Genomic DNA, 15,569 nt, shown 5'->3' on the forward strand with positions numbered 1-15,569 from the left:
CATGAAAAAGCACAAAAATGTGAAAAAATGTGGCATAAACACACCACTAAAAGGACACTTGTTTACAACAAGAGAGCTGAAACAAGAAGGCAGAGCCTGGGGCGCCTGGCTGGCTCAGTCGGTAGAGCATGCGACTCTTGATCTCAGGATCATGAGTTCAAGCCCCACGTTGGGCATGAGCCTACTTAAAAAAAAAAAAAAAAAGAGGGCAGAGCTTGGCCTTGTTCATCTTTGGCTGGGAATGTGTGTGTTGGGTGACTTAAACTTCTCACCACTCCTTGTGTCTGCAAATAACGAGAAAGCATCGTGTTGATTTGGGGGTTACGAATACATTTTAGTGTGTCCACGAATTCACGTAGTGAGGACTGACACTTTCCATCTTGCTTGCTCACAACGCAGCCCCTGCCTACTGGGGAAGGGGCATGGGCGACAAGGTACCTTGGAAACGGCAGTTGTCATGATGGCTGTGACAGGGGCCTCTGTCACGTTCGTCCCTGGCTCACTGGCAGTATTCACTTCTTCACGCTTGGTTTTATACTGCATGTTGGAGGGAAAAAAAAGACCGAAGAAATGAACAAAGTAAGAGTTTTTCAAGCATCTGAGCCTAAACCATAGAAATATGTTACTTTGGCTAAACGAGTACCATGGAAGGCTTCTGCCTCTGTCACCTCTCTCAGCTCCCATGAGGCTTTGGAAGCAAATGCAAGACCGCGAAATCCAAACCCTGACTCCCACGGCCCCCATTCAATGATGCCAGAATGTTCTCTTTCATAATCAGGGGCCAATTATCAGAGCGATAATGGGAAAGCAAGTAGGGGCTTTATTTGGAGGTGCTTTAACAGACGCTACAGGGATCCTGCCAGTCATCTTGTTGCTATTTGTTTATTCATTTATTATTTTTACTCTGGGAGAAACACCTCATTATTTTGATAAATGTAGTCACCATGGCTTTAGTACATGTCAAGAACTATACGGTTGTTCCAAAATCAACAGCCCCTTTAGGGCCAGTCCGTGAGTGAGATTTGTGTTGAATTCCCTTCCTTCAGCCCTGCTGGGTTCTGTGAGCTTTAGCGGAGAGCTTTAAGAAAGAGCTAGTATACCACTACGCCAGGCATAAATGGCACTGCTCTGGGGCTCTGCCAACCTTGAGAACCTTACAAATGACCACTGAGGCTGAACCTGGAAATAGAGGTGGTTCTGTGCCTCTTGGAGGTCGGCAGGGAGCAAGTTCATGGCCATTTTGGTTGGTATACACAGAGGGCTCTGTTCGTGTAATTTATGTAAATGAATTCAGCAGTTTGTGATAGAGTCCGCGGTCTTCAAGTGCACAGATAAACAAGAGAGAAGGGCAGCAAGGAAATGGAGTGAAGAGGCCGTGAGGCTTTCCTAGAGAAAAAAACCAGGGCTTTGTTACATGGCTGGGGGGGCGTGCCGGCACTGGGCGCGTGCAAGGATTAAGGACAAGACCAACACCAGGAACACGAAGCCCCCATGTGGGTTAGATACTGCTCTCCTGACGTGAGGGAAGAAGGCGGGAGGAGACGGGGCTGTTTTTGCCGGGTGCTACAGTGCAGATAGTCTGATAAGCTTCTTTGCAAATACCACAGGGTTCTCCAAAAACAGGGAAAGGGAGCCTGAGTCAGTTCCAGCAGGGATTTCTCTGGGGCCCGAAGGACCAGAGGTCCGAAGCAGAGAGGTCACCTGTGACGTCTGGGCGCACATATTCATAGGTACATTTCCTGCCACTTGGGATGGGCTCATTCCAGTTCTCGGGTCATAGCAGGACATAAAAATCTGAATGGGTAAAGCGAAGAGGGGAGCAACCTGGAGGCAAAAGTCATTATGATTACCTGCTGAAAACAGGCTTGGACAAGATTCTCAGGGAACATATTCCTGTTGGAGACATGAAAAGCAGTGTCACTTTAAGGCAAAAGTGTTTTGTTTTTGATTTGTGTCACACCCAATACATTGGTGAACAGGAGTAGAGCACAGAATCAGTACTCTGGTTTCTCTTCTGGCCTCTTCTTTGCAAATAACTTCTTTGGATTAAGGTTGTTTTCCCCCTTCTGTGCTTCCACCAAGTCCAGAAAGCTCTCTTAGCCAACCATCACTTAGCTGGTTCACTGAGTAACTGATGCGCTTATGTCCTTGGTGCCACACAGCCCTGGCAGGTGGCCGCTCACAGGCCAGGGACGTCTTTAATGTTCTGTCCACTCCAGTGTTCATCAACGAGCATGTATGTTTACCAAGAGTCCACTGCGTTTGTTCCCAGTGTCTCTACGCCAATTGTGAATATCAGCGTCATTACTAAATTACAAATGACGTGAATCAATGAAACAGGGCTATGGAACGGAAGGTGCGGTTTTTATAAACACTAAACTCAACGCCTGGAAACTCAACCAAAGCAAGTGACTACAATTTCTGTGGTTACATCAGGTTTGGGAGGGCCGCTGAAATGGAAAGAAAAACTGGCACTCAGCTTTCTTTGCAGTGTCTAAGGGTTTTTTGCTCTCCTTCATGGAAGCTAAACCTGGAAACTGCACATGATGCCTTTGTAAGGGCAGCAGGTGCAAGAGAAATGATATGAAATTATACTCAACTGACACACTCGAAGGAAAGACCTTGGCCCTACATCAGAAATTGCCAAATAAGTGCCATTTAAATCTTAAGCGTCGACAAAATACGTAATGCATATCTGTGTCATATTTTTTTTATGATTCTCTGCTTAAACTGCTACCTTAAAATTAACTGACCAATTTCCAGCCCTGATTGATTCCGATAAAAGGGTTCCTCTTGTACAAAGTGTATTTCTTCAAGTGTGCTTCAGAACTGACCCCCCTAACCCAGTCCAGCATCTTAATGCATCAAGTATATGCTTTCTGCATCTCTGTCCATCCTAAATCCGGACAGAGGAGCCTGTTCCTCCCATCCCCTCTTGGAACCACACAGTCTGGCAAGCAGGCCTGGCTATGTAATTTCGGGGTGCAGGGCTCACTGAACACACGCAATGATTCAAAAGCTATCAGAAATTTCAAAACAGCGAGAGCAGAGCCTCAGAGCAAGCATGGGTCCTGTGTGACCCCAGCATCACAGGCAGCATGCCCACAGAGCTGCCCTTGCTGGCAACACACCCACCTGATCAGATCTAACATGGCGTCCACTGTACTGACTTCAGGGCTGCTCCCTGTCCTGTCAATCTCATCCACTTTCTGGGATACGCCAGGCTTGATGCTCACCACCAGTATGATGCCTGTGGCCAAGGAGAGTACCGCAGAGCATTTAGAACCTTCTAGAACAGCTGCCCCCCCCCCATGCATCCTTCTTAGAACCAGTAGGCATGGTGGTACCAGGCAATACTGGAACGAGGACTCCGAGGTCCAGCCAAGGTGCTGTGCCTCAGCTGGGACCTTTTCCCAGAAGGAACATCCCCCCCGCCTTTTTTTTTTTTTTTTTTTTAATGAAGAGGCTGCATTCCAGAATTGCTTCTGGAAACACCCGATGATGAGAATTTTCTATTTTCTTTTCTTTAGCTTATGAGGTCAGCCTAGGCAGGGGTTGGGGTGAGGGTAATTCCTTTTCCAGCTTGGGGCACCCGTTCAATGTCTTTATGTAACTTCTACCCACAGACACTGGTTATTTTCCTGAGGCTCCTACAGAACAAGCCTCCTCTTCCTTCCAAACCCCAAGCCTTCAAGTATCTGGAAAGCTGTCGTCTAATCCAAAAAGGGCCAGGTTTAGGAAAAGAGTATTCCCTGTGACTTGGAGGGGATGGAATAAGGACAAATACACGTTACAGGGAAAGAGAGCTCTTGCCGTAAGGAACTGTCTAAATGGGGGGTATCTGAGTGCGCCATTTTGGCCCCAGAGGTAATGGGTTCCTGTCCTCTGAGATGTCCAAGCAGAGGCGGGAGGCTGGAGAACAGATCAAGGCATCAGAGACTGCCTGACTGGAGGGGGAACGCCAATCCAGGGGGGGTGCAGGACGTCAGGATGCTGAGCAGGTCAGTTTTGCCAGTGAGAGGAGTCAGTGAGCGAGGCAAGGACCATGGTGGGTGTGGTTCCCTCTTCCCTCTCAGGGTTGCTAGAGAGACATACACCGGCTTTTCCCTTCATGTCTCCCTCAGGAACCTCATGAGGAGAGGTGGCTTTGGTTGAAGGCGGGGTTCAGGCCCTCCCAGGTGCCCGGCCTCATATGGCTCCCACCTCACCACATCCTCACAATCCGTTAACGCAGAGCAGCAGGGTCACGCTGGCTGCAACATCTGACTACATCCCGGCCTCTCTTCCCACCCGGGGCATCGTTCTTAAAACGTCAGGTCACAAAGGACGGACCACACTTTCTTCACAAAAGAATGCCAATGGTACGAGAACAGTGATATTCCCTTATTAGAACCTTCTCCTCCCTTATTAGAACCTTCTCCTCCCTTATTAGAACCTTCTCCTCCCTTATTAGAACCTTCTCCCTTTGTCAAGTGGAATTTATACTTGGCAAGACGCTGTGAGCTCTCAGCACCACGTGAAATCTGAAATGCACTGAAATGCCATCGTTGTGGAAATATTTCACAATTAGACTCACCTCTGCTATTATAGACTAATTACTCAGTTTACGGATTATATAAGCTCTTGGCTTCACCTCCTTCTACCCAGTGAACCTGGTAAGGCACAGGACTGTCACCCTCTTTCTGTCCCTTACTAGGAACTTGAATAAGCAGCATCATGGCTGAACTCCAGTCAATTTTGTATTTTCTTCATAGAAAAGGTGCCGGTGAGGCTTTAAGCCCAAAGGCTTCACGGTGCTTTGACAAAACTACTTTTTGAATTAAAAAAAAAAAAGTGCATTAAAAAAAGCCCAACTACTTTTAAAGGAAAAGTCACCATTATACAGCGGAATAAGGAATCAGAAATAGATTTTACCTAGAATTACAGCAATGACAGTAGTACAGAAATAATACACGACGGCACGCAGACCGATTTTCCCGGATACACTGGAATCCAGCGCAGCTACACCTGCAGGGGTGACGGGGGAGAGGGGAGAAGTCAAGTTACATTCGTTTTTTAAAAAAAGCCATTTCCAGCACGGGAGGCCATTCAGTCCTCAAGGTGTGAAACAAAGCGCCAAGAGCTGTCCTCCGCACCCGCTAGGCCTACCTCACACATTTCGTCTGGATAAGACGGGTAGAGGAAGCTCTTCAAAACTGCTCCCTGCCCTGCTCACCCTGCTGCCTCAGCCTGCGGCCCCCGGTCCCTTCCTTACAACGTGAGCCCATGTCAAAGATGCACTCATGTATCAGCATTTTGGAACTCGGCGGGTAGTTTTCTGAGAAACTGCTTGTACAAGGCAGTGTCGTTCAGTTCCCAGGGTGACCAACAAAAACGCTCTTTACACACGATAGACCTTCTTGTGAGAACAGATTCAGGAGCTTCATGTTTCTCTATGCACCTTTTTTCCCATCGTGTGCTCTCCCCGCCCCTCCCCCACCCTTTTAGACACTTTTTCCCATGAAGTCTTAATACTACAGAAAACTGTACATCTGTGAATGTACTAGACATATACATGGGCTTTTTCCATAAAAAGAGTACGTTTCTGCACCTTACCCCAAAGAACCTGCCTTTGCTGCCTTGGGGGTGATATCGGTCCTGTTGAGAACGCGCACTCTGGCTCAGTGGATGTCACGGGAATGGTTCCTTAATCCAGATGTTGGACTCTGGAGAAAGCTCCCCTCCTTCACTTCCTCAGTCACACCTAGCCACATGTAGCTCGCGGCTACGACACCAGACAGCACAAATAGAGACACGTGTCCACCCCCACCGGAAGTCCCATGAGGCAGGGCTGGTCTAGAATTTGGTAGCACGTGGATAGAGCCAACACGACACACTGGTTAAGAATATGGCCCCATCACTTACTGGGGGGAAGGTCAAACAGCACGCTCACCTTCATCCCAAACAGGTGGGACATCACTGTGCTTTATCCTGGATTTCAGGCCATACCTCACACCTGGGAAAGCCTGGTCACCCCTCTCTGCAGTCCATTCCCAGAACCCATTTCCTCTGGGAGCGGCCACCTGCCCTCTGGGAACGGACAGGTGAGAGGAGACTGCACACTAACACGTTACACGGCAGGGGTGACAGGTTTGCAAAGAAACCAGAGGTCAGGGTTTAAAACTGTTTATAGCAATTGGACAGTGATTTTATGTCTGTTCAATATAATCACAAAAAGTAGGGCTAGCATCTTTTATGTCTTTTTTTAAATATATATCTTTACCTCGTAATTCATTTTTATTCTAGTTTACAAAGATTACCGATCTGTGACAGACTGGAAATAAAAAAAAAAACAAACTGGCTCTCTCCCATCCATCTAAAAAACTGGCTGCTTCGCAAAGCCCTGGCACGGTGGTGGTGGGGGGGGGTCCTGTGGGTTTTTGGAGGAGCCAGAGGCGTCGCCAGGCTGAGGTGATGTGGCAGACAGCATCTGAACTGCACAGAAAAAGATGAGCAGGATTCTTATAAAGACTCTTTGCTTGACCACAGGCTCCTGAACCTTCTCCTAGGCCCATCTGTCTACTTCCTGCAAAATCCAGGTGTACCAAGCGCGGTGGTCCCCACATCTATCGTGATGGACCGGAATAAAGTCTGCCTTACCACCTTCAACGAGTGTCACTGAATTTTCATTTCCTTAACAAGTCCAGTTTCCAGTGAGCCCCTGATTATCCTTTAAATCCAGGGTCAGTTTTGAGGCTGGGCTGTGGCCTAGAGATGCCGTCCAAGGTTGTCCTTGGAAGTCAGGGGCACCTGCTAGCTCTTTATTTTAAGACAGCACACTTGCTTTTCTACCTTGGGACGAAGCTCTGATGAGCTGGGGGTGCTGGCTCCCAGCCAGAGCAGTGATAATCTATTAGAACTTTTTATAAAAACACTACAAAGGAAGCAGTTGCTAAACAATAGCATGTTTTAAAAATAAACACCCGAGGGCAAAAGACTCCCCCGGGAGCTCTCTGATTAAGCTACCACCCACTGGAGAACAAAGTTTTCATGACGTCTCTCTCCACCTTGTCATTAACGTGTCAAAATTAACTCCATTACTGGAAGGTTGTTGTTGTTGTTGTTGTTGTTTTTGGTCTGGCATTTGATGGTGCTTCACAATTGGAAATGGACACAAGACCCAAGAAGCTCATTGTTGCAAGGAGTTAAAACCCTCCTATCCAGAGGACTCCGGTCGCTCTATCACCATCATGGAGAAAAACAAGCATGGACTCAAATCCCAGCCTTCGCCTCCCAGACTCAGTTTCCCCATCGATAAAAATGCAAGTTTTCAATGCCTCTGCCTCCTGTAGGGTAATCGTGAGGAGTAAAGTGAGTGACCTCATCTTGCACAGCTGCTGCGAAGGTTAGAAACAGTATCTATGACACACCAAGCACAGTGCCTAGTACTTAATTGTACCGGTAAACAGCCTCATTACCGAACGAAATGCTCAAATGGAAGGCTCTCAGCAAGCATTGGCTCATTCATTCCCTCACTCTTTCTCCAGAATTCTTCTGTATTCCTTCATCACACCAGCACCAAAGAGATCCTTTAACAACATCTGTCAGGCCGTCTCACACTCTGGTATGACCGCCAATGGCACGGACGATAAACTAGAGAATCCTCACCCTGGCTGCACAGACCCCACGGGAGGGGGCCTGCCTGCCCCCCCAGCCCAGCCTGCGCCACCTTCCCACTTGGTCATCTCCCAGCCCTTGCCCGGAGCAGACCCAGCTCCCTCCCACTTTGCAGGGACTCCTTTCTCTGCCCAACTGGCTTCCCCCTACTCTTCGCTTGTCTACTTTCAGCTCTTTTCCTGGGGCTCTTCCCTGAGTCACCAGGCTAAACCAGGCTTCTGTTTTTCCTCACCTGGTACCCTGCTCATACCACGTTTCCAAGTTGTATCAAGGGGCTCAGCATTTATCATCTGTCTTCTGCACTAGACGGTAGGCAGCAGCATGGAGGGCAGGAGACCCAGAGGTCTGTGTGTTCATCAGTGCATACCTAGCGCCCAGCACATAGGAGGAGCTCAATTCACATGGGGTGGTTGAATGAGTCACCTTGTTATGTATGCTCGCCTGCCTCCTCCCTCAGTCTCTGGTCCCCGGACAGCAGAATGTTCCAGAACGGAACTCAAGACTCTGCACCAGTCCCGGGTGCTGCTCTTATGATCTGTGTGATCCTGAACAGTTCTTGGAACTGTCCTCATCTCTGAAGATGGACATAGGGTCCCAGCCAGCTTACTACTCACTGGGTTGCTCGATTAAATGTTGGATTAAATGAATAAAGCCATTCCGCAGGGAAAACAGCTGGCTAGGAGCTCACCTTGCTATTCCAGGACACAGGGACTTCTCTGCTGCCTGATTAATACCCCTGGGATGCGACAGGGGAGGAGAGGAGGCAGCCAGGAGCATGCAAAATATATTTCTGTGCACGTCTTGCCCATGACATCTACTTTTCTTAGAAGCATCAATACAAAGAACTCGCTGAAAATAGGTTTTACTACTACCTTAGACTATTCTGTGAAGTTAACAAAATAAACTGGTCCTTGGGCAGAACCAACTAAAGGTCACTTTGCAGGCTTTATATTTAATGCTCAAAACACATGTCAAGAAGCAGCGGGCCGGTCTCCTGGTCATCAGCCATTCAGGGAGCTGTTTTCAACTTTTTTTTTTAAATAAAAACCGTGGAACTTGGTGGTATCTGTAGTTGGGACCAACTTTTCAGAAGCCCCATGAGCTTTTACAGGAGGCTTATGGTTCAGTAAGAGCATTAAACACATCTTAGAGATCTGAGGAAATCAGCCATTCTCTTCAAAGTCCATACGAATGCTTTGACATCAGGACAGCTAACAGCTCAGTGAAACGTCTCTGGTTTTGTTCCCCCGTCACAACCTAATTATTATTGAGCTCTCTTTTTGCTTCTCCTTATCCTATAAAATCAGTAGCTCAGGATTCTGGGTAGAAGCCACTTGTATGCTGCTGAACTTCACAATTTAGTGTCTTACAAAGAGTCAATCTTTTCATAACGTTTTCCTTTCCAGAATGAATGCATGTTCTTGTATCTGTATGGCTCAATTCTAATATTGGCCCTGTAGCTTCTGATGCCAATGCAGGGACTTTCTAGAAACTTCTGACAGTATCAGGCATTCCACGGTACAGAACTACTGTTTTCCTATTTCACGGTTGAGGACATGTTACGTGCTTGTCAAGGTTTCACAGCTAGCAAATGGCAGAGCCGGGATTCAAAGCTGGGAGGTCGGGCTCCTTGGTCCGCACACTTTACCACCGCACTCTCCTGTCCCTCTGTGATTGATACCGACCAAGGTTTTTGTTTGATCACACTTTGTCAGGCTCCTGAACCTTCTCCTAAACCCCTCTATTTTCCTGCAAAATCTAGTTTTTGTAAGAACTCTGCTAAGTTGGTTTAACCAGAACCCAGTATCTGAGCGCTCTGCATACCTAATCAGGCTCTCCATCCTCCACCGCCCCCCAGGTGATGTCTGGCCACCCTGGCCTGCCTTCAGCAAGAATCCAACTAAGTTGGTTTAGCCAGAATCCTCCTTTCCCCTGATGGTTCCTCTTAGTGATTTTCCATCCACTGATTCCCCTCCTCCTGCTCCTTGGCTATTAATTCTCACTTGCTGATGCTGTATTCAGAGTTGAGCCCCATTCCCTCCCCCCGCCCTGGGAAATCCCACTGCAGTGGTCCCCACACCTATCATATGGTCTGGCATAAAGTCTGCCTTATGGGGCGCCTGGGTGGCACAGCGGTTAAGCGTCTGCCTTCGGCTCAGGGCGTGATCCCAGCGTTATGGGATCGAGCCCCACATCAGGCTCCTCCGCTATGAGCCTGCTTCTTCCTCTCCCACTCCCCCTGCTTGTGTTCCCTCTCTCGCTGGCTGTCTCTATCCTGTCGAATAAATAAATAAAATCTTTCAAAAGAAAAAATAAAGTCTGCCTTATCACCTTTAACAAGCTTCACTGAATTTTTTTTTTAAACAATACTTCCCCACCTATGAGCTCACTGATATGTGGAATTTAAGAAAGAAAACAGAGGATCATAGGGGAAGAAAAGAAAAAATAAGACAAGACGAAACCAGAGAGGGAGATAAGCCAGAAGAGACTCTTTTTTTTTTTTTTAATGATTTTTTATTATATTATGTTAGTCACCATACAGTACATCCCGGTTTCCGATGTAAGGCTCGATGATTCATTAGTTGTGTATAACACCCAGTGCACCATGCAATACGTGCCCTCCTTACTACCCATCACCAGTCTATCCCATTCCCCCACCCCCCTCCCCTCTGAAGCCCTCAGTTTGTTTCTCATAGTCCATAGTCTCTCATGCTTCATTCCCCCTTCTGATTACCCCCCCTTTCTTTATCCCTTTCTTCCCCTACTGATCTTCCTAGTTCTTATGTTCCACAGATGAGAGAAATCATATGATAGTTGTCTTTCTCTGCTTGACTTATTTCACTTAGCATTATCTCCTCCAGTGCCGTCAATGTTGCAGCAAATGTTGAGAACTCGTTCTTTCTGATAGCTGAGTAATATTCCATTGTATATATGGACCACAGCTTCTTAATCCAGTCATCTGTTGAAGGGCATCTCGGCTCCTTCCACGATTTAGCTATTGTGGACATTGCTGCTATGAACATTGGGGTGCATATGGCCCTTCTCTTCACTACGTCTGTATCTTTGGGGTAAACACCCAGTAGTGCAATGGCTGGATCATAGGGTAGCTCAATTTTTAACTTTTTAAGGGACCTCCACACTGTTTTCCAGAGTGGCTGTACCAACTTGCATTCCCACCAACAATGTAGGAGGGATCCCCTTTCTTTTTTTTTTTTATTAATAATGATTTTTTATTATATTATGTTAGTCACCATACAGTACATCCCCGGTTTCCGATGTAAGGGTCGATGATTCATTAGTTGTGTATAACACCCAGTGCACCATGCAATATGTGCCCTCCTTACTACCCATCACCGGTCTATCCCATTCCCCCACCCCCCTCCCCTCTGTAGCCCTCAGTTTGTTTCTCATAGTCCATAGTCTCTCATGTTTCATTCCCCCTTCTGATTACCCCCCCTTTCTTTATCCCTTTCTTCCCCTACTGATCATTCTAGTTCTTATGTTCCATAGATGAGAGAAATCATATGATAGTTGTCTTTCTCTGCTTGACTTATTTCACTAAGCATTATCTCCTCCAGTGCCATCCATGTTGTAGCAAATGTTGAGAACTCATTCTTTCTGATTGCTGAGTAATATTCCATTGTATATATGGACCACAACTTCTTAATCCAGTCATCTGTTGCAGGGCATCTCGGCTCCTTCCACGATTTAGCTATTGTGGACATTGCTGCTATGAACATTGGGGTGCATATGGCCCTTCTCTTCACTACGTCTGTATCTTTGGGGTAAACACCCAGTAGTGCAATGGCTGGATCATAGGGTAGCTCAATTTTTAACTTTTTAAGGGACCTCCACACGGTTTTCCAGAGTGGCTGTACCAACTTGCATTCCCACCAACAATGTAGGAGGGATCCCCTTTCTCCACATCCTCTCCAACAATTGTTGTTTCTTGCCTTGTCTATTTTTGCCATTCTAACTGGCGTAAGGTGGTATCTCAGTGTGGTTTTGATTTGAATTTCCTTGATGGCTAATGATTTTGAACATTTTTTCATGTGTCTGTTAGCCATTTGTATGTCTTCATTGGAAAAGTGTCTGTTCATATCTACTGCCCATTTTTTAATTTGTTTATTTGTTTCTCGTGTATTGAGTTTGAGAAGTTCTTTGTAGATCTTGGATACCAGTCCTTTATCTGTAGTGTCATTTGCAAATATATTCTCCCATTCCGTGGGCTGCCTCTTAGTTTTTCTGACTGTTTCCTTGGATGTGCAGAAACTTTTAATCTTGATGAAGTCCCATAAATTCATTTTATCTTTTGTTTCTCTTGCCTTTGGGGATGTGTCATGAAAAAGGTTGCTTTGGCTGATGTCGTAGAGGTTGCTGCCTATGTTCTCCTCTAGAATTTTGATGGATTCCTGTCTCACATCGAGGTCTTTCATCCATTTGGAGTTTATTTTTGTGTATGATGTGAGATAGTGGTCAAGTTTCATTCTTTTGCATGTAGTTGTCCAATTTTCCCAGCACCATTTATTGAAGAGACTGTCTTTTTCCCACCGGATGTTTTTTCCTGCTTTATCAAATATTAGTTGCCCAAAGAGCTGAGGGTCCATTTCTGGGCTCTCTATTCTGTTCCATTGGTCTATGTGTCTGTTTTTGTGCCAGTACCATGCTGTCTTTGTGATCACAGCTTTGTAGTACAGCTCGAAATCCGGCATTGTGATGCCCCCAGCTTTGTTTTTCCTTTTCAACAGTTCCTTGGAGATTCGGGGTCTTTTCTGGTTCCATACAAATTTAAGGACTATTTGTTCCAGTTCTTTGAAAAACGTTCTCGGTATTTTGATCAGGATAGCATTGAAAGTGTAGATTGCTCTGGGTAGCATGGACATTTTAACTATGTTAATTCTTCCGATCCATGAGCATGGAATATCTTTCCATCTTTTTATGTCTTCCTCAATGTCTTTTAAGAGTGATTTATAGTTTCTAGAATAAAGGTCCTTTACGTCTCTGGTTAAGTTAATTCCAAGGTAACGTATGGTTTTTGGTGCTATTGTAAATGGGATGGATTCCCTGATTTCTCTTTCTTCGTTCTCGTTATTCGTGTACAGAAATGCAACTGATTTCTGAGCATTGATTTTGTATCCCGCCACGTTACTGAATTGCTCTATAACTTCTAATAGTTTGGGAGTGGCTTCTTTTGGGTTTTCCATATAGAGTATCATGTCGTCTGCGAAGAGAGACATTTTGACTTCTTCTTTGCCGATTTGAATACCTTTGATCCCTTTTTGTTGTCTGATTGCTGTTGCAAGGACTTCTAGTACTATGTTGAATAATAGTGGCGAGAGTGGGCATCCTTGTCGTGTTCCTGATCTTAAGGGAAAGGCTTCCAGCTTTTCCCCATTGAGAATAATATTTGCAGTAGGCTTTTCATAGATGGCTTTTATGAGATTGAGAAATGTACCTTCTATTCCTACACTCTGAAGGGTTTTAATCAGGAAAGGATGCTGTATTTTGTCAAATGCTTTTTCGGCATCGATTGAGAGGATCATATGGTTCTTGAGTCTTTTCTTGTTGATATGATGTATCACGCTGATTGATTTGCGAATATTGAACCACGCTTGCATCCCAGGTATGAATCCCACTTGATTGTGGTGGATAATCCTTTTAATGAACTGTTGGATTCTATTAGCAAGTATCTTGTTGAGGATTTTGGCGTCCATATTCATTAGGGAAATCGGTCTGTAATTCTCCTTTTTGAGGGGGTCTTTGCCTGGTTTGGGGATCAAGGTAATATTGGCCTCATAGAATGAGTTTGGTAGCTTTCCTTCTGTTTCTATTTTTTGAAATAGCTTTAGGAGAATAGGTATTATTTCTTCTTTGAATGTTTGGTAGAATTCCCCAGGAAAACCGTCCGGGCCTGGAGTTTTGTTATTTGGAAGGTTGTTTATCACTGACTCAATTTCTTCATAATTAATTGGCCTGTTTAAGAAATCAATTTCTTCCTTTTTCAATCTTGGTAGTTTATAGGTTTCCAGGAAGGATTCCATCTCTTCCAGATTGCTTAGTTTATTGGCATATAGCTGTTGATAAAAATTTCTAATAATCCTTCCAATTTCAATGGTGTTCGTCGTGACCTCTCCTTTTTCATTCGTAATTTTAATAATCTGGGTCCTTTCTCTTTTCTTTTGGATAAGTCTTGCCAGCGGTCTGTCAATTTTATTGATTCTCTCCAAGAACCAGCTTCTAGTCCTGTTGATCTGCTCTACTGTACTTCTGGTTTCTGCTTGATTGATTTCAGCTCTAATTTTGGTCAACTGCTTCCTCGTGTGTGGATTAGGCCTGTCCCTCTGTTGCTGTTCCAGCTTCTTGAGGTGAGAATATAAAAACTGCATTTTAGATTTTTCTATTCTTTTGAGTGAGGCTTGGATGGCTATGTATTTCCCCCTTAGGACTGCCTTTGCAGTATCGCATAGGTTTTGGACTGTTGTATTTTCATTCTCATTGGTCTCCATAATTTGTTTAATTTGATTTTTTTTTTAAAGATTTTATTTATTTATGTGACAGAGAGACAGCCAGCGAGAGAGGGAACACAAGCAGGGGGAGTGGGAGAGGAAGAAGCAGGCTCACAGCAGAGGAGCCCGATGTGGGACTCGATCCCGGTACGCCGGGATCACGCCCTGAGCCGAAGGCAGACGCTTTAACGACTGCGCCACCCAGGCGCCCCGTTTAATTTGATTTTTGATTTCCTGGTTTATCGAGTCATTCCTGAGCAGGATGGTTCTTAGTCTCCAAGTGTTTGAGTTTCTTCCAAATTTTTCCTTGTGGTTGAGTTCCAATTTCAGAGCGTTGTGGTCTGAGAATATGCAGGGGATAATTTCAATCTTTTGGTATCGGCTGAGACCTGTTTTGTGTCCCAGAACATGGTCTATTCTTGAAAATGTTCCATGGGCATTAGAATAGAATGAGTATTCTTTGGTTCTGGGGTGTAGTGTTCTATATATATCTAAGAGGTCCAACTCGTCGAGTATGGCATTCAAAGCCTTTGATTCTTTGCTTAGTTTTTGCCATGGTGTTCTGTCTATTTCTGATAGTGGAGTGTTGAGGTCCCCTACTATTAATGTATTTTATTTATATGTCTCTTTATTCTGGTTAAGAGTTGGCTTGTGTATCTTGCTGCTCCCCTGTTGGGGGCATATATATTTATAATTGTCATATCCACTTGTTGAATACTTCCTTTAAGAATAATATTGTGTCCTTCTGCATCTCTAACAATAGTCTGTAGTTTAAAATCCAATTTATCTGATATGAGAATTGCTACCCCAGCTTTCTTTTGAGGTCCATTTACGTGAAGGATGGTACTCCATCCCCTTACTCTCAGTCTGAATGCATCTTTGGGTTCGAAATGAGTCTCTTGTAGACAGCAAATGGATGGGTCATTTCTTTTTATCCAATCTGCAACCCTGTGGCGTTTGAAGCCAGAATTTAAACCATTAATGTTCAGGCTGAGTACTGAGAGATATGCTTTTAATTCTGCCATGTTGTCAGTAAAGTCTTTGTTTGTATTGGCTGTGACTTTCTGTTTTGTATCACTCTTGGGGCCTTTTTACTTTTATAGAACCCCCCGTAATACCTCCTGTAGGGCTGGTTTCGTGGTTACGAAATTGGCTAGTGACTGTCGATTCTGAAATGTCTTTATTTCTCCATCAATTCTGAATGACAGCCTTGCTGGATAAAGGATCCTTGGCTGCATGTTTTTCTCTGAAAGAGCTTTAAAAATGCTCCCCCAACCCTTTCTCTCATTCCAGGTCTGTGTAGACAGGTCTGATGTAATTCTGATGCCTTTGCCTTGGTACGTGAGAAATTTCTTTGCCCTGGCCGCTTTCAATACTGTATCCTTGGATCTCATATTTGCGAATTGC

General features: G+C 45.2%; 1 protein-coding gene across 1 annotated transcript in view; it reads right to left on the reverse strand.

The window, feature by feature from the left end:
* Positions 1-15,569, reverse strand: part of SLC1A1 (solute carrier family 1 member 1) — a 79,840-nt gene that overhangs the window by 16,773 nt on the left and 47,498 nt on the right. The window contains exons 3-6 of the mRNA XM_045772608.2: positions 4,915-5,007; positions 3,136-3,250; positions 1,851-1,893; positions 439-537 (exon numbers count right to left, since the gene is read on the reverse strand). Coding sequence (XP_045628564.2) covers positions 439-537; positions 1,851-1,893; positions 3,136-3,250; positions 4,915-5,007 — 350 coding nt within the window. The remainder of the gene's footprint in view (positions 1-438; positions 538-1,850; positions 1,894-3,135; positions 3,251-4,914; positions 5,008-15,569) is intronic.

This window comes from Ursus americanus, chromosome 34 (genome assembly GCF_024610735.1).
Source record: "Ursus americanus isolate L20-20 chromosome 34, mUrsAme1.1.p, whole genome shotgun sequence".
NCBI classification, from domain to species: domain Eukaryota; kingdom Metazoa; phylum Chordata; class Mammalia; order Carnivora; family Ursidae; genus Ursus; species Ursus americanus.